The sequence below is a fragment of the Natator depressus genome, chromosome 2 (assembly GCF_965152275.1).
Source record: "Natator depressus isolate rNatDep1 chromosome 2, rNatDep2.hap1, whole genome shotgun sequence".
NCBI lineage: Eukaryota > Metazoa > Chordata > Testudines > Cheloniidae > Natator > Natator depressus.
Genome location: NC_134235.1, coordinates 217,919,049 through 217,943,459, shown reverse-complemented (window position 1 = coordinate 217,943,459; position 24,411 = coordinate 217,919,049). Strand labels below are relative to the sequence as shown.

Here is a 24,411-nt window from a genome sequence, read left to right as displayed (position 1 = left end):
TGATCCATCTCTTGTCATCCAATCCCAGTTCTGGCAGACAGAGGTTTAGGGACACGCAGAGCATGGGGTTGCACCCCTGGCTATCTTGGCTAATAGCCATTAATGGACCTAATCTCCGTGAACTCATCTAATTCTTTTTTTGGACCCCGTTATACTTGGCCTTCACAACATCCCATGGCAACAAGTCCCACAGGTTGACTGTGCATTGTGTGAAGAAGTACTTCCTTACGTTTGTTTTAAACCTGCTGCCTATTAATTTCATTATGTGGACCCTGGTTCTTGCGTTACGTAAAGGGGTAAATAACATGTCCTTATTCACTTTCTGCTTTTATAGCCCTCTCTCATATCCCCCCTTAGTCGTCTCTTTTCTTTAAACTAAACAGTCCCAGTCTTTTTATTCTCTCCTTGTATGGAAGCTATTCCATCTACCTAATCATTTTTTTGCCCTTCTCTGCACTTTTCCCAATTCTAATATATCTTTTTTGAGATGGGGGCAACCAGAACTGCGTGCAGTATTCAAGGATTATCATTTTGCACAAAATGTTCCATGTGAGAAAGAGATTGCAATAAGAAGAAGTAATTTTGTACTGAGCAGGGCAGAATTGAAAGAGTTTATAGAGGCTTGGATATTTTTTAAAAAAATATGTCCAGTAAAGAGCAAAGGAAATGAGTAGTGTCATGGGGAAGGAGATACAGAAAACTGTAGGAGATTGGTCAGACTAAATGATCATAATGATCCCTTCTGGATTTAAAATCTATGAAGCACATTCTCAGCTGCTGTAAACTGGCATAGCTTTACTGAAACAAATGGAACTATATCAATTTACACGAGCTGAGACTGTGGCAGAAAAATAATCAACTGAATGTCGGGGTACATTGGTGCTCTCTTTGTGCGTTCCTAGGCCATTCTCTCCAGAGTACGGTCTCATCTTATTTGTTTTTTACACTGTTTCCCTTAGCTGTCAACATCAAGTGTAGGCTTGGCACAATTTGTTGTTGTTTTTTTTTTAATAGTTTCAACAGAAAATATCAGTGTTAATTTTTAAGCATTTTTTAATTTTTATCTAGTTACATTTTCCACACTTGTGCAAAATTATGGGTTTAAGCATTTTTTGTATTGTTCTTGATTTAAATTTTCACAGTTGCAGGAAATTACGGGAAGTCAGACAATAATAATCTAATGACAGTGGATGGTGAGATTCAAAAAACTAAAGCTTTATAAATGTTAAATCACAAACTGTCAAAATCACGTCAAAATTTTATCCTTAAATCAAACTCTAAGAAGTTCTCAAACAGCATTTTTCTTACTTTACCAATCTGTACATTTCTGTTAATATTGATGGAAATATTTTTTGTCATTTTGTGTGTGTATGGTGAAACTGACATTTATCGACATTTACCGATAAAAATCGAATCCTGCTAAGTCTAGTTAAGTGTCACTGTGAAGTTGGATTTGAGTAGCTCGTGTATATAATGTACACAGAAGCGGATGACCAAAATGCTTATGGTCAGACTATGTATGATCACCAGATCCTATTTCATTTTTCAAATTATGAATGCAGAAAGTAGCAAAGTCCAAAAAGAAAGCTACACAGCATATTTTATTCTTGGATTGTTTGTCCTAGTATTCAAAGCTGCACATGGATGTTAGGCAAGAAGAAAATTAAGGAACCTGAGGTAACTTAGTTGTCAGTGATTTATTATATGATACATTGCAAACCTCCCTGAAGCCCCAATCCAGCAAAGCACTAAAGACCATGCTTTTTGAAGTCAATGGGATTCCACATGTGCTTAAAGGGAAGCACATGCTTAAGTGGTTTGCGGGATTGGAGCCTTAAAGAAAGGAAAATTTGACTATGTTGCTGTTTTTTCCCAGTAAAACTGTTATTCACTAGGAAGACTTCTTTTTTCCTCAACAAAAATCTGAAAATGTAGTGCATTGTATTGACCAGTAACAAATCCTTGTTGCAAGTAATTACTTGCAATTCAAACCTGAACACAATTTATCAGTACAGTTCAACCTGTGCTTTTGTCCCCTCCAGTTCCCTCCCTTAGCAGTTGCAAGATTCTAGTCACCACAAGACTTCCTGTCTCCCTCATACGTTTTTAATTCCTCATGTCAAGAGCAGCCACCTGTGAAACAAACTTCTGACCACATGCTGGCTTGTGCAGCATCTGTAAATTATTCTGTGGTACCTGATAGGAGGAAAGTTACTCCAGCTGAGCCGAAAGAAGATGAACAAAGAAGATGAACTGGTCACTGTGTCAGGGAAACAGTGGCAATTGACGAAGATGCAGACTAACGAGCTAACAAAGGAGCAGAGAAAGATGCTAAATGAAAAGTGTGGAATATGAAAGACAATAAGTGTCATTCATGAACATTACAGCAGTAAGATTAGCAGGAAAATTGCAAAAGAGGGGTTTCCCCCCTTGTAGTTGTAAACAGATCCCACTAATTAGAAGCTGTTCATTATGCTAACAACAGACACTAAAATTACTATAATTCAGAGATTCTTAGGTCCGAAGGGACCATTGTCATCATCTAGTGTGACCTCCTCTATAACACAGACCATAGAACTCCCCAAAATAATTCAGAGAGCATATCTTTTAGAAAAACATCCCACCTTGATTTAAAAATTGTCCGTGATGAATCCACCATAACCCTTGGTAAATTTTTCCAATGGTGAATTACTCTCACCTTTAAAAATGTATGCCTTATTTCCAGCCTCAATTTGTCAAGCTTCAGCTTCCAGCCATTGGATTGTGTTATACCTTTCTCAGCTAGACTGAAGAGTCCATTATTAAATATTGTTCCCCATGTAGATACTTATAGCTTGTAATCAAGTCATCCCTTAACAGTCTCTTTGTTAAGCTATATAGATTGAGCTCTTTGAGTCTATGACTGTACAGGGGGTCTTCTAATCCTTTAATCATTCTCATAGCTTTTCTTTGAGCCCTCTGCAATTTATCAACATCCTTCTTCATAGCACTGAAACAGTGTTGGCCGAATTCTGCCCCTTTTATTCATGTTGATTAGTACCTTATTGTGCCAGGTGCTCCACTGAAATCAAAGGGACAAATTGTGGAGTAAAGTACTACTCGTTGTGACTGAATGTAGCCATGTCTATATGAGTGGTTTAAACTATTAGATAGAATAATGTTGTTGTAACAGGGACCATAAGTACAAAACAAGACATTGGAGACAGCAAACCAGGTGGGAAAGCATGATTTTCAAACTAGCAACAGATGGCTTGAGAGCTGGAAAAAGTGTTACTCTATAATCATCCAAATACAGTGTGATGAGGCTGTTGATGTCTATGGGGAGACTTTTGTGAATTCTAAACTGTCCAAGATCTGTTTTTGCTATCAGTCCAAGAGCATATGGAATAGAGATGAAACAGGATTGTTTTTTGTTGGTTTCCCATAAAAACCATGGAAGCAATGGTAACAGCAGACTCTTAGTAAATGGAGCATGTATTTGGGGGTGGAAAGTGTCAAAAGAAAATCTAATGGTTGTGGCACAAAAATGAATCTTCTTGATCAAAGGGATTCATGATGCATGACAGTTCTTCTTTTAAGAAAATGTGATAATTACAAAAAGGAAAAGGAATTGAAATTGCAGCTGCTGACCATATAATAATCGGAGGGTGCGGGGGGGGGGGGAGAGAAGAATTTTTTTACTGAAGATGATTACAATAGAAATATTACTGTAGCAGCTACACTTCAAAATTAAAATGTTATGTACAGGGGCAATATCAAAATGTAAATGAAGAACAAGTGACAACTGTTCTTTCTGACAAGCACCTTCAACAAAAAACATAGACCTCCCACAAGATTAAATTTATAATTAAAATTACAGGAGAAGGGTGTTGTGTAAATAGCGATGAACCATGTGAGATAAGTTTATATTCTGCAACTATGCTTTTAAGCTCTGGAATTCTGTGTCTGATGGAGTTCCAAATCAGTCAGTTGTAGCACAGCTGGAAATGAGCTTAAGTATACTGACTGGTTAAACAATGAGGTGCAACGGGGTTCAAAATTAGGCAGAAGGCATTCACCTATCCTGACTGGAATCTCTGAATAAATTCTTCTCAAGGCAACTGTGCCAAAATGCTGATTTTTTTCAAGAGGAAAATATTGGATTTCATCCCATTCCCTAAAAATGAGATTGAAAAAATTAGCGTGTTTACCTTAGAACGGAGATGAATAAGAGGGGACATGGTAAAAAGAATATAAATGATGAATTGCCTAGAGAAGCTAGATTGGGAACTTCTGTTGACTGTTTGATAAAAAGGGGACATTCACTGAAATTAAAAGGTGGGAAATTCAAAACCAATAAAAGGAAATATTTTTCCACTCAATGTGTGGTTAAACTGTGGAACTCATTACCCCAAGAAGTCATTGAAACTTAAATCTGAACAAGACTCAAAAAGGGGTTTGATAGTTATATGGATATCAAGAATATCCAGAGTTATCATAATTAATTGCAATAATTTTGAAAGGGTTATTAAACCTTGAACTTCAGGATTAACCCAATCTTTAACGAGTAGAGACCAAGATGAGACCTAATGTGGGTGGTGGGGGGCAGATTATCTCAGCTCTACCTGCACAGGGTTCTTACACCTTCCTCCAAAACATCTGATGCTGGCAACTGTCAGAGACAGCATAGTGGACTTGGATTGTAAACTCTCTGGGTCAGGGACTGTCTTTTTGTGTGTGTTTGTACAGCACCTAACAAGGTTGGGCCTTGGTCCCTGACTGGGGCTCCAATGCAGCCTGATAATACAAATAAATAATAATCAGTGGACCTTGAGTCTGACCCAGGGTGGTATTTCTTATGTTTCTAAATGTGCAATAAATTCACTGCATGTAATAAAGAACTAATTCTGGCTCCAGGCAGTAGCACTGGGGATTTAAGGCATTAATTTTTTAGTATGTATTAGTCTATTCATTTACATTCAAATGATACTTACTAGAGTAAATATTGCTGAAGCCTCATTATATGACTGTTAATATTTAGAATTATACAGCTAATAAAATGTTTGTTCACATTATTTTTTAATCCGTGAATGGCACACTTTGCCGGAGGGTTATCCAAAGTTCCATAGCACTACGAGGCATAAAGTAATTCTTCTGGTTAAATATCATTAGAATTTAGAACAAAATTGTGTCTTCCTTCAAATAATGCCAAATTAGTGGAGCTGAACCCTTATCTAAATTCCTAGTTACACATTCATTGCTTAGATCAGATATCCTCCCACACTTATATATTTATCAATGTTTCTATTTTCTACTGAAACCTCTCAAAAATGTTTTGGAACCACACATTCTCTCAATCTCTTTGGCTACAAGTTATTTCTATGAATAATTCACCAAACAATCTGCACTAGGACTCTGTAGTATAATAAAAGTTGATTCTGATTCTGTTCTTCCACAGGCTTTGTAAAACTGTCTTTGCCAGTAGAAAATGTAGAAAGGAATACCCAGAAATATTTATTTTATGAAGACAACAGCACTAGACTTAACATCTGCTGCTCAGCTCAGAGTATCTAAAATGGGATAACTATAACTGCAGGCAGATATTAAAATTATCCAGCAAAACTTTCATATAATTGATTTCAGAGATATCCAACGAACATGTTCTATAAGTGAAATGAATGTATGCTATAACTTAAGAGTAAGAAAACACCCTGAGATGATTATAGAACTGGGTACATTTTCATTTAAGAGTCTCTGAGATTTCACAATGCTGTAAAAACCATTAGAAACATGTGTATTTTCAACAACATGAAGACTCCAAAGACTTCCTTACTAAAGATAAAAGATGAAAGGAAATACTCTACCAGTTGGATCAAAGTCTGGAAAATAATCTGGACAATTCTGAGCAGTGACTCTTCCAGCAGGTGTGTCATCCCAGCACAACCATCCATCCCAAGTTCGGTTGCAGAACAGACCTAGTCATTTAGGAAGAATGTGATAATTCATTTTAAAAAATTGATCACACTTAACCCACTCTGTTCTATTCCTCCACTGTCCACTTGTTGCACAGTACAGAGTTCTTCATGCAGCAAAATAAAATTATTGCTACACATTGAATTGCATTCAAATGTAAGTCTTAATGTCTGACTGCCATTGCTGGTGGTGTCCTTCTTGTTGAAAAGTGATGCTTTTTACGCCAATTGAAAAGAACTTCCAATATAGGGCCTTATCCCGCAAAACCAGAAGTCCCAGTTCAGCAATCCATTCATATTCAGCAAAGCATTTAAACACATGCTAAAGTGCTTAACTGATTTGGGGATTTAGACACATGCGTAGTACATGTACCTTCAGTTTTTCAACACCTTTGAAAATCAGGCCTTGATTGTGTAAAGCTGGAAACTTAAAAATTTAGAGGCATGCCCAGTTAAAGGCCACTTTTGAATATGCAGGTTTCTATATTAAACACTAATGGAAAAACTGTGGCTTTTATGTCAGAGCCCATGATTAGGGCTTCTGATCTTAGGTTTTAACCAACAGACATCAATAAAAGCTCCAATACAAACAAGCAAACAGAAAATAAAATTGGTACTTAGCCAATAAACACCGGAAAAAACACCAGAAATGGTATCTAAGGGCTTGTCTACATAGAGCTGTAATGTGTTTGCATTTTTACCTTCAGTCCTTTTGGTACAATGTCCATCTGTTTGCATTATTGCTGTAATGTGGACTACCAGGGTGTGACTTCTAAAGCACATTAATGTGGGGTGCATGAATTGGTCTGTGTAGACCCTGCAGGTGTACACTAAAGATTCCCTAGTGCACTTTACTGTAGTGCTGTTTGAAACAATAGTACTTTAAAGCACACTAAGGAACATTAAAGAGATTATTCATGACAATATATGTAAAGAGAAAGTCCTGAACATCCCCCACCCTCCAATTTTTGGACATCTACATACAATTCAAAAATTGCTAAAAATACACACACCCCCCAAGAAATTAATAAATTCAGAAAAAACAGATGCCCTACCCATGATGCAGAGGTTGCAGACATAGACCCAGGTCCTGCAATATGATGCATATAGGCAAACCCCTGCCCTTGTGTGCAGTGCAGGAGCGATGCCTTATTCAGATTTCCTCCCAAATGATCCTGGGGGATGCAGATTACAGCTCTGCCACCCTTCCTCTGCTGCATTACACATTCCTCCCCATGTCAGGCTAACCCCACTGCTTGATGCAGTCCTGGGAGAGCCGAGCTATAATCCTATCTTGGGCAAGTACCACTTGTTAGCGCATAAGGAGGTAGCACTGCCTAAGCTCCCTAATGGGGTCATGCCCAGCCCCTGAAATGGAGCAGAAGTGGGTGGGGAAGATTCCTTAGCCCTTTTCCCCACCATACTTATCTACTCACTCTGGTCTGGGCACAACTGAGTCCTGACTTCCCTCTTCTAATTGTTAAATCAGAACTAGTTTACAGCCTGTTACACTGAGTTCACAGATTGATAGCGTAACAAATGACACCACAGTTTTGAATGCTGTGACATAAATCTGCCACTAGCTGCAGGTTTAGAAACAAATGCAATTAAAAATCTAAGTTTTGGAAGTATTTTTAATTTTAAAATCAGATTACGCAGGAGAAAGAGCATTCACTGCCATGGCCCCCTCCAACACCTACTGAAGTCAATGGACATGGAGTCATTGACTGTGATGATCGGGGGTAACATGAATTTTCAAAATCCTTTGATGGTTGATGGGGGAGATTTTGAAAGGCACAAATGGCAGTTAGGCTCCTAACCGACACTAGAAATTAATGGGATTTGGGCGTCTAATTGTGATTGTGCATTTGAATCTCTCTCCCAATGGAAGCAAATCTTCTTAAAGAAAGTGACAGCATTTATAACAGATGGAAAAAGATTTTAACAGATGACTGAGCTACTGAAGAAACTATACCCATAGTTGATATTTTAAGTCAGTAGATCTGTTGTCTAAAAATGGACGCTTTCAAATTTAATTTTTCAGCTGAAATTTACCGTGCAATTTTTCTTTTTAGGATCACTTGTTTTCTTATTATCTAAGAATCCATGTATTTTTATTTTTCTCCAGCACATCTGTGTTGATAATGAACTACTTGTTCAGGTTATTAACAAACCATGATGTTACCTCAGTGTGGGATAGAAGTACATACCCTCAGTTAGTTATGTTTCCTTCTGTAAAGCACTTGACTGCCCTTCTCCAAGGGTTTGAAATATATTTGCATGAGCTTGAGGAATTAGTTGGTAAAATCAAAAGCAGAGAAAAATAGCAAAAGCAAAGTGCAATTCAAACACATTTCTGAAAGGCACTGCAGTCTGGGCTGTATAGGAGGCTTTGATTTTAATTTTTAAAACATTTGTCATGCCTTGAAATGAAAAAAAAAAAACATTGATGTTTTTCAATACACCATGCAGCCTTTCCTTCAAGGAAAACAACAAGACAATTTTTTTTCACTGGACATATCAGATATGCACATCTAAGTGATAAAATAGAAAAGTGACAATCAGAAGAGAATAATGAATTATAACTGGACCAGGAATAATACAATTTTGAAAATGAAGAAGGGGTGGGGGAAATGTTTCTCTTGAAATCACTTAGATTGAGATTCTGTGCTGTAACTTGAAGGCAGACTATGGCGGCTTTAAGCCACTTGTGTGCCCTCCCAGTCCTGGGCTCCTTCAAAGGCTGGAGAGGCTCCTGAAGTATACAGCCTTGGGGTCTAAGTTATGGCAGTCTCTCTGGGTTGCCCTATGGGCTGTAGGGTGCATGGAATTGCTGCAGCTTTGCACGCTGAAGCCCTGCTCCTGATACATCCACTAAACCAAGGGATCCTCTCCTCAGAAGACAGCATTATAGCTGACTTCTGCAATTCCTGAACCAGGGCAATCTGCTGACAGGGTATTTAGAGCCCCTTTATGCTGCTCCAGGCCTTTTTTTGCAGTCTAAAGGGTTGGAGTGAGGGGTAAAGGTCTTTTTTCGTATAGATTTTTCTTCATAGAACCAAACTGGAAAAAAATCATTTCATACATGTTGAAATCATCTCAGTTATTCTCATCATCATAAGAAATAAAAAAACCCATATCTTGTATCAAACCCAGCTGAATCAAATGACAACTTCAGTCTAGCTGTCAGTCAGCGGCACACAGGAGTTGCCACACCGCACTAGACCAGCATCCGTCTCCTGTCTGCGGTAGAGCAGCAGCAGAGGAAATTGCAAGAAGTCCTGCAGTGGAAATTAGTCCCTGATCCTGCAAATCCTTAAGCACTTGTGTAACTTTACTCACACAACAAATCCCACTGAAGCCAATGGAACTTTTTATACAAGTGAATCTATACAGGTTTGCAGAACTGGGGTCTAATAGAATAAGCTGCCCATAACGGATTTTTTCCCCCTAAAGCCCAGCAATTAGAGTTTTGCTTTTGCCCTGACACATAAGGGCTTATATCCCTTAATGACTGGTTTACCCTGTCTTATAGCTATGGATGTTCTCATTATGGACCTAAATCCTATGCCCACTGAAGTCAATGAGAGCCTTTCCACTGACTTCAATACACTTTAGATCAGACCTTGAACATCTAAATGTCAAATCTCACAGAGCTCAGTAATATCCTGTGGGCACAATAATATTTTGTGGTAATAAGTCCCTTAGTTTACATATCCATTGTGTAAAAAAATACCTTATTTAATCCAATATAGATGTCATAAATTTGTCAGCTTTCAATTTCAACAAATTTCTTTGTTCTTGTATTATGAGAAAAACCTATCTGATTTACCTTCTCTGTACCATTCATTATTTTGCATCTCTTTATCATGCCCTCTTTTAGTTGTCTCCTCTCTACACTAAACAGCCCCAATAGGTTTATTTCTTTCCTCACATAAAATCTCAATGCCTGTAATCATTTTGTCACCCTTCTCTGGCTTATTTTTATTTTTATTTCCACGGCATCCTTTTCGAGATAAGACCAGAACTGAACACAGTAGTCCTAGTGAGGGTGCTTCTGGATTTATATCATAACAGCATTATACGTCCCATATTATTTTCCATTCCATTGCTTATACATCCCAATATTTTGTTTGCTTTTTTGACCACTACTCCACAGAACCAGCCTTAGGCGTATTGTCACCCAGGATGGAAAATTGTCGCCCACCCTACCTCCAAAAAGCACACACACACAAAAATTGAACCAAATTAAAAAAAACCACGACTCCCCACTTTGACCATAATTTGGTGCCACTGAAAATTGGCAGCCTACGGCTGGCCCAGTCACTCTGGCTTCAGCAGAGGTTTCTTTGAGCTGTTCACAATAATGCCTATGACTGGATGGTTACATTTAACTTAGAACACAGTACATTTAGAACATCTATGTTAATTTAGAAACCAGAAAGGTGACAGTCAATAAATGAATTATGAAAAAATGAAATGGCTAGTTGAAGCAAATAGAATGACATCTATAGTGAAGAGATTGCTAGTCACATTTTCTCTCTTTAAAGTATCTGTGTGGGTTTGATACTTGTGAAAGGTGCTGGACTGACAGCCGTAAAGACTGATGTTCCCAAAGCATGAACAGCAATAATTCAAGCTTCACCACATTGCCAATTCAGTGTGCCTCAACGGTGTCAGGGAGGAGTGATCTCTAAGGGTGAGAGGATAGTTCATTCTCCATGATCATTTGTAGGGCTATTCTCCCTAAAACTGATACAATAGGTGATAAATTGGTATATTTTGCAAATGCAGACAGTAAGACTATGTATAATAATATTAGTACACAGAAGGAAATGTTCCTTTACAGTTATACAGAAAATATGTCAACATGCAATTACAGGTTTTTCTCCCCTCCCCCTCTTTTGTTTTTACCTTTTTTTCTATATGGTGGATCTCTGTTCATTCTCTCATAGCATTTGAACTGCGAATCTATTATCTTCTGTCGTACTGGTGAATGTTCAGTTACTACAGGCTCTAATGTAGGATCAGTATAATTGACAGTAGAAGTAAGACTTGGAGCCATTCTCTGCAGAAAGGAAAATCTGTTAATGAAAGTGAGTAAAACCAGGAGGAGAAAATCAAAAACATGAGGTTCAGAAATCTCTATTATCCTTACTTCAAAGGCCTTTTATCTGCACTTATGCTTAGTAATTTTTATGGAACTTTTATCTTTGGCAAAGCAAATTGTAAAGATAGTAGTTTTTCTCCATTATAAACTCAGCATTTTAACCACATTCTTTCCCTTACACTAGGTAACATAAAGAATCATTAGAGACCTTGAAAAGGCTGAGAAACTTTTCATTTGTATTATTGGCCTACGGGTACTTTTTAAAATCTGCCCTCCCACAAGCAGCTGCTCCCAGCTATCCTTTCTAGACAAAGTAGGTTTTTCCACTGTATCCAGCATTGTGTATCTTATTGCCACATCTTATAAATCAACGGAATGTTTCATATTCTGAGTGATAGACTATGTAGCCCCCTTTGATTACAATGGGCTATATTGTGACATTTATTCCACAGCCCTGTGTGAGGACAGGGCATACTCACACTACTCTACTAGAATGAGGGAAAGACTGTCTCAGCCAGGGAAAATCTCTTCTGTGCTGGGTCAGTGCTCATGGGAGTGCACATCTTGTTCCATCCATTAAGATCTGATTGATCCCTCTATTGAACCAGACCAACTCTGTGGGCCAGTCTAAAGTGAGAGAGCGTGGGGCTTTTGTTCCTCTCCACCCTACTCCACCCCTGTTTTGTAATGTGCTCCCGATGGGAGGAGAATGGAATGAGCAGTTCCTATGCTCCCTTTCTTGTTCGACTCCCTACCTCTCCACAACAGCCATCACAATCTGGCTCATAGGGATTTGTGGGTGCTTTTCACCTTTAAAAATCAGGCCACATTTATTTCGGTGCATACATTTTTTTTGGAATGTAACTTCAGGCACCCAGGTTTGAAAATGTAGGACCCAACCTTTACTATTCCAAGCCTAGTTTTCCTTAGAGACTAGGCATGCAAATCTGTTGGCTTTAATACAAGATTCCTTTTTGGCTGCATTGTGTTTCTCAAAACCAAAATGTATCTTTGGCTTTCCCACAAAGGATCCCAGGAGTGTGTTTTAGATGATATCTACTCCATTTATAGGTCACTCACTGCAAGCCTGCGGGGTTTATAGTAGCATTTGATGATTTAAACAGGCATTTATAGTTGTACAAATAGAAAACATGACAATTTTCAATGGTATTTTAATACCATCCTATTGCTCCAAAATAATACTTGTTCCTTATGGCTCAAGTGATACCACAAACTATTGCATTCAAAAGTTTGTTTCATTTAACAGTACTAGATCACTTTTATATGGTCTATAACATGGACAGTGTGTTTGAATTATAGAAAGCAAAGATTGTATTCTATCACAATTCTCCTGTTTCAAGTTATTTCATTTTAGCCCTATAATGCCCCCATATCTAACGGAATTTACAATCTCATTCGCTACCAACATTTTAATTCACTAACAAACAGCCATCATTTGGAGTGTAAGTGGGATGAAGAACACATTTTACTTCAGTATATGCAGATAACTGTTTGAAACAGGAAGAAGGGAGATATATTCTTGATAGGTTCTACTCTGTTCTTTTAAATTTAGGTACTTATACTACACCCTTCACTCAGTAGTGAGATATATCTGGATGGTTCCGTTTGGATACTTGGATAAAAATGAATTAAAGTGTATAGAAAGCCTAGAACCAAGAACACATATGTAAATGGACCCCAGATCAGTGAAAAGGGAGTGGGACCCACAAAAGACCTTCCAAAGCAACATCAGCAACAACCAAATACCAAGCATCAGTCATTAGGATGGTTCCAAATGAGATCCATGATGTGCTGATGTGACAAGGTGCAAGAGGCACTTGGGAGAGCCATGATCAGAATGCCCCAAAGAATTTGACACTTACACCAATTTTACAGCAATGCAACGTCATTTAATTCAGTGCTTCAGAGAGATACTATTAAAATGTCCAATTGCTACAGCAAGCCTCTACTTGTATTTTCTACATGTTACTCCATGTAGCCATTAATTTCAGCCCCACCCAACCTTGGTGTTGGAAAAAGGGGATGTTGCGGATTTAACTTAATTTCAAGGAGGAATTAACAAAACATTCAGTGAGCGAGGAAGGCTACAGAGGGATGGGATGAAAGAGTAGAGGGACAGGGCCTCCATATGGATGGTCTCTGCTTTTGGTGGCTTCCCTGCCATGCATGGAGATTTGGAAAGATCTGCAGATTTTGGAGGTAGAGCCACCTGATTGTTCTGTGCATAGAGCTTCCTTTCCCCTAAATAGGTTTCCCCTGGAGAAGGGATGATCTGACCCCCTTTTTGGCCAAACATGATAAAAACGAATTCAAAGATTAGCAATGCCAGAAGAGATTGAAAAGTTTGTGATCCTGAATTATACATGTTTGTTCCACTAGATTTTTCCTTACAACTTAGAGAAAAATTTAAATATGAGGTAAAAGGGGAAAATATAAATCTATATGTTAGAACAGTAAGAACATGTTAAGTAATTAAAAAATCTTGCCATCGTTTTCTAACCTTTTCAAGATGATCTTTTTTATATATATAAATAAAAGAGGACTGTGCATTCACCGAGGCTACACAGGACAGAAACATAGTGTACCTTGAAATTAAAAGCAAGAAATGCCAGCAGAAAGGAAATGTACTAAAGGGATCTTATAGTAAGTGCGGACACGATGATTTACTATTGTAAAGCCATTTTTAAAGGGGATGATAGTCTTTTTGTCAGTAGGATATTTCTGAGAGAGAAGACATCTTATTCTTGAAGAGCAATTTTAAAAATTGCCACACACAAAGGGACTAGGCCTGTTCCCAAAGAAGATAAAGGCAAAACTCTCATTGGGTGTAGAGTTAAAGGAGAACACCTCACTCTGTGGTTGTTGGTCTTGTGTGTGTGTGGGTGGGTGTGGGTGTGGGTGTGACAGCAGTGTGTGTGTGTGTGTACAAATGGGGTAAGAACTCACACCCTGCTTTGTTAATTTTGTATTTAGCACAGTGCATTTTATCTGTATCATCTATTGTTTAAATTAAGCTATAATGTAACAAATGGGACTGTATTCTCTAGTCATTAGAAAATGTAAAGGGTGAAATCGTGGCCCCATTAAAGTCAATGGCAAAATTCTCACCAACTTCAGTGGGCCCTTGATTTCATCCAGAGAAATTAAAAACACAGAGGTGACTTTCTTAGGAGTGTCTTATAAATAGAAACTGCCTTATGGCATATAGTAAATATTTTCTGTATTTGGATAAAAACCAGAACATTAACATTTTGATACAATAGGCCCAGATTCTCAAAGGTAGTCACTGACATAAGCTCAGTTTTGTTCTTTTAGTGCACAGTCTGAGGACGAAATGTGAAAAATACATTTTTGGAGCTGTCAAGTTTCCTTCCCCACCTGAACTCTAGGGTACAGATGTGAGGACCTGCATGAAAGACCCCCTAAGATTATTCTTACCAGCTTAGGTTGAAAACTTCCCCAAGGTACAAACTTTGCCTTGTCCTTGAACCGTATGCTGCCACCACCAAGCGTTTTAAACGAGAATAGGGAAAGAGCCCACTTGGAGACGTCTTCCCCCAAAATATCCCCCCAAGCCCTACACCCACTTTCCTGGGGAGGGCTTGATAAGACTCCTCACCAATATGTACAGGTGAACAGACCCAAACCCTTGGATCTTAAGAACGATGAAAAATCAATCAGGTTCTTAAAAGAAGAATTTTAATTAAAGAAAAGGTAAAAGAATCATCTCTGTAAAATCAGGATGGTAAATACCTTACAGGGTAATCAGATTCAAAACATAGAGAATCCCTCTAGGCAAAACCTTAAGTTACAAAAAGACACAAAAACAGGAATATACAGTCCCTCCAGCACAGCTTATTTTACCAGCCATTAAACAAAAGGAAATCTAATGCATTTCTAGCTAGATTACTTACTAACTTAACAGGAGTTGTGAGGCTGCATTCCTGATCTGTTCCTGGCAAAAGCATCACACAGACAGACCAAACCTTTTGTTCCCCACCCTCCAGATTTGAAAGAATCTTGTCCCCTCATTAGCCATTTTGGGTCAGGTGCCAGCGGGGTTACCTTAGCTTTTTAACCCTTTACAGGTGAAAGGATTTTGCCTCTGGCCAGGAGGGATTTTATAGCACTGTATACAGAAAGGTGGTTACCCTTCCCTTTATATTTATAACAGGAGCTTTAGTCATTTCTATTGTATATAGGAGTGTAGCAAGGGGCATGGCTCCCTCTGGGCCTGACAGGGAGGAACCCAGCCCACTCCCTGGTGGGTAAAGCCAGGCTAGCCATGCCTGCCCCTTCAGAAGCAGAGGGGCGAAACAGGAAGTACAAAAGGTGGGCCCTCCAGTTCAGTTGGATGAAGCTGGTGAAGGAAACAGACACCTCCCACCACTGCTGGGGCTTGTGCTCTACATCACAGAGGATTTAAAGGGGCTGCCAGAGCTGCCAGCTAAAGAGGTCACTGAGGAGCTGCTAGGACTGCTGCTAGCTGTGTACCCTGAGGAGACAGAGGACATGCACAAAGTGAAGGTACCCAGTGAGGGGGTTATAGGAAGTAGTCCAGGAACACCAGACAATAGTTTGGTTGTAGTGCCAGAGTGCTGGTTGGCATGTTGTAGTGGGATCCCCACTGACCCAGTGGCAGAGCACTCCACTGTAAGGGCCTTGGGATGGGACCCTGTGGAGTAGGATGAGCCTGGGTCCCTTTACCCCACCCCTAGGATGGCTGCCTTCCCTCCTTAGACCAAGAGGTCTGTGTTTGTCTGCCGTCTGCCTGAATTAGGACATCAGGCAAGAGACTGGGGGGCCTGCCTGAGGGCCTGAGCCCCCAAGACTATGCACTGCTCTGCCCTGCCTGAGGGCCAGGGACCTAGACTCTCTGCTGCCTGGCTCTGCCTAGAGGGCTAGGGCCTCAGAGGCTACTAATTCCCCTTTAAGCCAGCTTTTCCAGAGATGTGGAAGCAAGGAGGCGTGGCCTCCCTCCAGGCTTCACGGGGAGGGACCGACATGGGCCTCTACAAGGATCTTATACTGCACCCACCACTCTGGTATTAAATGGCTTGATCCAAAGACCACTGAAGTCAATGGTGGTACATCTAGAATGAGGTGACGTATTATTGTTGCATCCTCAATTTTTTCTTTATAAGGTTACTTAAATAAGTATCATAGACTGCAAAAAAGGGTTATGTATCTTTTATCCTTATTTGCATACAAAGAAGCTTTAAAGTCACTTGGGACAAGTACGGGAAATGACTTTATTCATAACATCCTATGATCCACTCTTCCACAGCTATAGGCTCAGATACACATATAGGCTCCACATACAGGTCACATAGGCTCCTATCCAACGCCGACTAACGTCAGTGGACATTGGATCAGGCTATTAGTTCCTTGGAGAAACTATCAAGGAATTTGGTTAGAAATCTAAATTTGGAAATTTAGATTTGGAGGGTTGTAATTGGGTATTTTTGGAATTAACCTTAAGATGCTTTTTTCTAACATCTGTTATGCCATAAAAGATATTTAACAAGACTAAGTAATCTTTTATCGATTAATATCTGCTATACTGTGTGGGTTTGTATTTTCCATAAGTCCATTATTATGTATTGAAAAAATTTCCCAGCCATCAATTATTTCAGATGGAAGTACAAATAATGTCGATATGTACAGTAAAGTAGAATACCTTGTGCATTACAAATTATTCTTTATTAAAGAGAAATAAATAATTCACAACTTCATAATCAGGACATTTGGCATATGGCATAAGTGATCAGTATTATTTCTTCTGAAGAAAACTGCTTTAGTGATGTCTCATGCAGCAGTTTAGCAGCCGTACATATGATGTCACTCCTAAAAGTCCAAGTAAATGACGTCATACATACGACCACCAAGCCACCACTCAATAAATGACAGTTATAAGAAGATGAATTATCATTATAAGTAGAGTGCTGGGAATACTGATGATCTCTTTATACCTAGAATTGGTAATACAGTCCAGATGAAAGCAATTTGTATATATTATTTGTCCCACTCTACTATGAATTCTTAAACATAGGTAAATCCGTCTGTCTTATCGATGCAAGATTTTCCTCATTTGTACAACAGAGACTCCAGATAAAAGAAACATAAAATATAGTTGTTTCAGAAACTGCTTCATGTGATGAACAAGTCTCCAAAAAGGCACTACTCCATCATTAGTAATGATAAAAACATAAAAAGTATTGTATAAATTATTGACTCTAAGTAACATTTAGGATCAAGCGGTATATATTGAATCACTTTCTTTCCTTCCACGTGTTTTTTTTTCTAAACTAAGTATAGTAAAATTGGCAACCTCTAATGTTGAGCCCAGAAAAATCTCTTATGAATTCTGGCCAAGTCAATAATATATTATTATTGGTTCTGGTGGCTGAAAAATATTCTCCCAATTCTTTTTTAAATTGCTATATTCCGTCACCACTATACGGATCACTAAATTCCTATCCTTCGGTACATCCAATCTTTGAGTGGGAACACAGCACATTTCAGCAAGGGTTACACAGACCCTCCAGAACCTTGGATCTGGTCCCATGTCTCTTCACGACTATTAATGGCAGGATAGTGATAGAATCCATTGAGCATGCTTTAGGAGGGCAATTAATGCACGGTACTCTCAATGTTATAAAACATTATAATAATTTCCCCCCCATCTTTTAATATTTGTTTAACATGAGTAAAATAACTTTGAAATATTTAATGTTAGTTCCTCACATTCATACACTGAACATTAAAATTCTTCTAATATTTAGCTAGCATTAAAGCAGGATAGAAGCTAGTTTTTATACTGCAATCCCATGATGCTTACATCACTAATATTGGCAGGTCTTTAAATAAGGAAGAGACCATCACTAGCATAATGGGAAGACACCGTAATTTTAGTGAAAAACAACTTTTCTCTTCATTAATATTTATTGTACTACTTTTGTGAGGCAGTCCTGCAAGCCTGGCTCATATGGGGAATCCTTACTTATATGAGTAGTCCAATGGAAGCCATGGGCTTGAAGGAAGACTATATTTGGCCTTTTGTCACAAGGAGCTGCTTTAGACCAATCAGCTTCACAATGACATTTTATTTTTTAAATTTTAAAAGCAGAGACTGAGCTAAAACCTTGGAGCATCCCTTAATTTGTGAATCTACCTTTTTCGGTGCAGGCAGGCTTTTGTTTAATAGAAAACTGTACCCATTTTGTTTGTACCACAGTTTGAAAATAAGCAATTGCAGAAACACACTCACCAAGTCTAAACTATAAAATGTTTATTTGCCTTCAAGGGGGATACCTGTACAAGTAAGACTTGTACATTTGAGCCCCAGTTGCTTACAGCTGGCTGGAATATGTAGCTGCAAGGTGGAATATTCACTTTAAAGTAATTTTTTCAAAGGCAACAGCACAGATAATCAGATCCTGCTCCTTCCAAATAGGTCTTAGGGGAAAAAAGTAAATAGTGAAGAGATTTAAAATGATGATTCACCCCTTATTGCATTTATTATGAGAAGCTTCCACATGTAATATGGGGCAGCCCAACGAGATCCATTTTCTTCTGAATAGGTTGGCCGGTGGAATTCGGTCCTATACTTTCCTCAGGAATCTGCAAAATTATACTCTGTGTACAATATGTGCTCAACAGATTCCTCTATATTTTAAATTAATGATCAAAATCAAGAGTGGATTCTTTTACCTTTTTTCAATAAAGTTAACGAATAGTAAAAATTGCTTTGGACTTTAAGAACTATACAGTACCAGCAAAAATGGAAAAGCCCTCTCAACAGAAAATAATTTAGAAAGTTATATATATTTTAAGTGTAAGGTGGCATAGGACCACTCAAGAAAGCTCTGATTGGCTAGAGGTGGTGGAGGACACTGACTTCCAGAGATCCGGCAGGGTCTGCCTCCTCTGTTGTGGGGGTGGGATGGCTGCAGGAAATTGGCTAACAGACTAATGGAATTTCACTGGTGATGACGAGTGTCTTTCTCACACAAAAACAAGCGGCTGGTTGCCCATGTCTTGAATTTCATTACGGTGGAGGTTGTCACTCCAAAACCAAGAGAGGAGATTGGCCTAGAACCACCCATGTGACCGTCAGCCAATCAGCTAGCCCCAGGGGTAGGGATTGGAAAAGATGCTGCCACTGTATTGGCAGTTTGATTTTTGGACTAAAATAGAGAACAGCTGGATGGACCCTGGAGCCACAACAGAGGGGTGTGATCCAGAGAAAAGGTGAACTCAGTTGAAAACTCTGGACTAACTCATCAACAATGGGGATAGATGGTCCAGGAAACATGAAATGGAACTCACTGTTCAATGAGTTCACAGCACATTCTAGCTTCAGTGACTACAGCAAAGCATTGAGTCTTACTTCACTTCGGGCTGGGGCTACTGGAACTCTTAATCAGGCCAACAAGCATTAATCTATATATTTAGATGTGGGGGACTGGGTACACTGTCTGGTTGCTGGGGAATGCATATGTGTAACTTCCCAAAGGGGCTCTCCTCTCGCCATTGCCCCGATATGGATTGAGGACTTGTCCTGCTTAGTTAAAAGTATTGCTTTATTTCTTATAGCAGTGTCCATTCCTGGGGTTACCTCCTTCCTCCCCAAGGGCGGCCGGGGGGGGCGGTGTTTGATGTTTGCCAGGGAAAAAAAGGGTTTGTCCCTCGCATCTGGATTAAGATCTAGAATCCACTCAACTAACTCCAGATGGCCCCCTACCTGGCAAGTGTTGTTATGGACAGGATTTGTGGAGGTTAGGCAGAAACCCCTGGGACCATGTCAAGTCTGGATCCCTCAGGCTGCCCATCCAATCCCAATGATGCTGACATATCCTATGGTGACCCACTGACTGCCCTGGTTTATGGGGGATGGTCAGAGCAGCTTCTTGGCTTTCCAGGAGGGGCTAGAATCTGCATTTCAAACGTACTGCCCCCCGAAGCAACAGAAAGCCAGGGTCCTGCTCAGCCAGCTGTGGGGAGCTGCCTAGAGGAAGTAAGAATAGGACATAGCCGGATGACCAGAAAGACACTGTTGAAAATATCTTTAGGCAGCTAGGGGAAGTTTTTTTGGCTTCTGACTTCCCCCCATTCCCCATGAACAGATGAAGCAGTTTTATTCTCAGACTCAGAAACCCACAAAATGCTAAGTGAGTTTGCCTTGAACAACAACCCACCAGTCCATCAAAGGGATGAATCCCTACCCGGCCCAGATCCTGGAAGAGCAGTTGTCTGGGTGATTGGCAGAAGGGGCTTATGTTCTGCAGTCACTGTGCACCTTGCTGGCCCAATGCCCAGACATGGGCTTTAGAAATTTTAGGGAGAAGGTTGCTTAGGTGGTTGACTCACAAAAGCCTGATGGGGGCCAGGGCTTGCCTGCCACCAGACATAAATAAATTATATTAAAAATTGTGAAGGCTGTAGTGATAGAGTACCAAATGAAGGGTATGCTCATTAAAATGGTAAATGTCTCAGTAACAGAACTGCAGAAATTTGTCACCATTACCTAAGTTTTCCATAATATCAGTTTACACAATTATATACAATTACAATCTGCTTTTGATTCTGTCACACTGGTTTACCCATGATTAATTTGTTTTCCTTGTTTTTAAAATGACAAATATTTCAAGGGTACATGAACCTTTCAGAATTTGAAACAGTTCAGACCTTCCATGTATAGTGTAGTCACTGAGGTGTAATGGCTATGCAAAAGGTGTGGATTTAATGACCCTTTATCAAGGATTTTAATAATCAAAAGACATTTGTAAAATACAATATTGGTCTCATTGCATCTAAATCCACTGTGTAGCCTTAATCTGGAGCAAAATCATTTTATGATTACTGAACACTTTGCAGGTGAGCCTGCACAGAAATATAGGGAAGGCTCAGGTGAGAGAGCCTACCCCATTGTGCCCCCTTTTAGGGGGCATGGCTAACACTGCAGCCTGTACACATGATGCTGGCATCAATTTGCAAGTCACTCCAAAAGGGGGTGGGGGATGACTTCTTCCTCCTTTCTAATTAGCCAACAAAACTGGCCAGCCACAGAGGGGAACAAACAATCCTGTTTCAAACCCTCCCCCTTCATCCATGTTGGAGCTCTGGGAGACATTGTGCAAATGCTCCCTCCTTCTAGTACCCCAGCTGGGGTAGTTCTGCACCATCACCAATGCAACTATCAGAATATGATGACACACTTTCCTCTGAACAGAAAGCTTTTATTGTACATGTATACTTAGTCCTGCCATGAGTGCAGGGGACTGGGCTAGATGACTTCTTGAGGTCCCTTCCAGTCCTATGATTTAGCTTACATCATATGGTCACTTCCTGTTTATAAGGCACTAGCTGAATCCTGGACTAATGACCTCTGAGGCCAAGTTAATAGGAACTATTTTTCTAGTTAAATCTGCACTCCCTCCTCCTCCATCTCCCCTCCCCAGCTACAGCCACCCACCCTCTACTTCATCTTGTTCCTCAGGAACCCATAAATATTAATCCCTGTTTTACTAAACACAATGTCTCTTAGTTCTCCCTGATCTGCTCCATGATCTCCCTTCCCGATATACTTCATCTCACATTCACACAACACCTCCTCTCACCCTCTCCTAAAAGCTAAATGGGAAGCAGGCCTGGGGAACTACCTAATTGCTGTGCCAGACTGAAGGAAGGGCCAGAGGGGCTTCTGAGGGACATGACACCATAGATGTATCAGGGAAGAAGAGGTTCTTTGGAAACTGTCATCAGGCCATGTACCTGAGCAATGTCTCTAAACTGTGCTTAACAAATATGAAAGGGAGCTGATGGGGAGTCTCATATAAGTGCTCCTCAGTCATCTGTTAGAGCAGAGGAGGAGGGAGTGGCATAGAGGTGAGAGAAAGGGGAAGGAAGAAGAGTCATGAAATTAGGAAAAAAGGATAAAAAGGACTAGAGAGGGGGATATTGAAAGAGGAGATGGGGAGGGGCAGCTAAAAATTAATTTTAAAAAATTGCTTATTGGAGAGGGTGGGCATATAAACCTTCTTCGGGGTCATGGGGACCAGGGGGTCCATGCCTAGCTATGAGGAGTTGGTTAGGGTGAGAGGATGGGCAGTGGGTGTGTAGTGGAGGCAGCCATGTAGGTAGATGGATGGTTAGTTCCAATAGCAGTAACCATTCAGAATGCAGACTGACCTTACATTCATTGAATCACTGTTCAGCATCCTCGTACTCTGACTGGCTAAGATTAATTCCAGTTCAGGACAATTATTTATAATTTGAGTCTTAAGTGAAGTCCAGAGAAGAAGTTTAATCAGTGTCAGAGGCAGTTTATAGCATAGACATCAACACTATTCTTACTGCATATTTAGAATGCATAGACACTCACTCATAGTCACTCAGTCCTCACTCTTTCCTCTCTGTATCATCAAGAAACACTGATCTTAGGGCATACCATATTTCTGAGAGATTTCTTCTGCCAGTAGGTTTATTATTCTTGTTTTTTAATCAGTTGAACACCCATTCTTTGTCCTCTGTGTACAACAGTAATAGTGTAGACTTGTATTAGATTTCAGAACATTTCTACTGGTTATCATTTGTCAGGTGTCATAAGAACATAAGAATGGTCATACTGGGTCAGACCAAAGGTCCATCCAGCCCAGTATCCTGTCTGCTGACAGCGGCCAATGCCAGGTCCCCAAGAGGGAGTGAACCTAACAGGTAATGATCAAATGATCCCTCTCCTGCCATCCATCTCCACCCTCTGATGAACAGAGGGTAGGGACACCATTCCTTACCCATCCTGGCTAATAGCCATTAATGGACTTAACATCTATTAATTTATCCAGTTCTCTTTTAAACCCTGTTATAGTCCTAGCCTTCACAACCTCCTCAGGCAAGGAGTTCCACAGGTTGACTGAATGCTGAGTGAAGAAGAACTTCCTTTTATTTGTTTTAAACTTGCTGCCCATTAATTTAATTTGGTGGTCCCTAGTTCTTATATTATGGGAACAATAACTTTTCCTTATTCACTTTCTCCACATCACTTATGATTTTATATACCCTTATCATATCCCCCCTTAGTCTCCTCTTTTCCAAGATGAAAAGTGCTAGTCTCTTTAATCTCTCCTCATATGGGACCCACTCCAAACCCCTAATCATTTTAGTTGCCCTTTTCCAAACCTTTTCTAATGCTAAAGTATATCTTTTTTGAGATGAGGGGACCACATCTGTATGCAGTATTCAAGATGTGGGCGTACCAGGGATTTATATAAGGGCAATAAGATATTCTCCGTCTTATTCTCTGTCCCTTTTTTAATGATTCCTAACATGCTGTTTGCTTTTTTGACTGCCGCTGAGCACTGCGTGGAGGTCTTCAGAGAACTATCCACGATGACTCCAAGATCTTTCTCCTGATTAGTTGTAGCTAAATTAGCCCCCATCATATTGTATGTATACTTGGGGTTATTTTTTCCAATGTGCATTACTTTATTATATTTATCCACTTTAAATTTCATTTGCCATTTTGTTGCCCAGTCACTTAGTTTTGAGAGATCTTTCTGAAGCTTTTCACAGCCTGCTTTGGTCTTAACTATCTTGAGCAGTTTAGTATCATCTGCAAACTTTGCCACCTCACTATTTACCCCTTTCTCCAGATCATTTATGAATAAGTTGAACAGGATTGGTCCTAGGACTGACCCTTGGGGAACACCACTAGTTACGCCTCTCCATTCTGAAAATTTACCATTTATTCCTAGCCTTTGTTCCCTGTCTTTTAACCAGTTCTCAATCCATTAAAGAATCTTCCCTCTTATCCCATGACAACTTAATTTACGTAAGAGCCTTTGGTGAAGGACCTTGTCAAAGGCTTTCTGGAAATCTAAGTACACTATGTCCACTGGATCCCCCTTGTCCACATGTTTGTTGACCCCTTAAAGAACTCTAATAGATTAGTAAGATGATCTTCCTTTACAGAAACCATGTTGACTTTTGCCCAACAATTTATGTTCTTCTATGTGTCTGACAATTTTATTCTTTACTATTGTTTCAACTAGTTTGCCTGGTACGGACGTTAGACTTACCGGTCTGTAATTGCTGGGATCACCTCTAGAGCCCTTTTTAAATATTGGCATTACATTAGCTATCTTCCAGTCATTGGGTACAGTGGCTGATTTAAAGGACAGGTTACAAACCATACTTAATAGTTTCGCAATTTCACAGTTGAGTTGTTTCAGAACTCTTGGGTGAATGCCACCTGGTCCTGGTGACTCGTTACTGTTAAGTTTCTTAATTAATTCCAAAACCTCCTCTAGTGACACTTCAATCTGTGAC

General features: G+C 39.7%; 1 protein-coding gene across 4 annotated transcripts in view; it reads right to left on the bottom strand.

Moving 5' to 3' along the window:
- Positions 1–24,411, bottom strand: part of CALCR (calcitonin receptor) — a 261,199-nt gene that overhangs the window by 106,319 nt on the left and 130,469 nt on the right. For all 4 annotated transcript variants that reach the window (XM_074945913.1, XM_074945912.1, XM_074945915.1 and 1 more), the window contains exons 3-4: positions 10,866–11,019; positions 5,844–5,954 (exon numbers count right to left, since the gene is read on the bottom strand). In XM_074945913.1, coding sequence (XP_074802014.1) covers positions 5,844–5,954; positions 10,866–11,019 — 265 coding nt within the window. The remainder of the gene's footprint in view (positions 1–5,843; positions 5,955–10,865; positions 11,020–24,411) is intronic.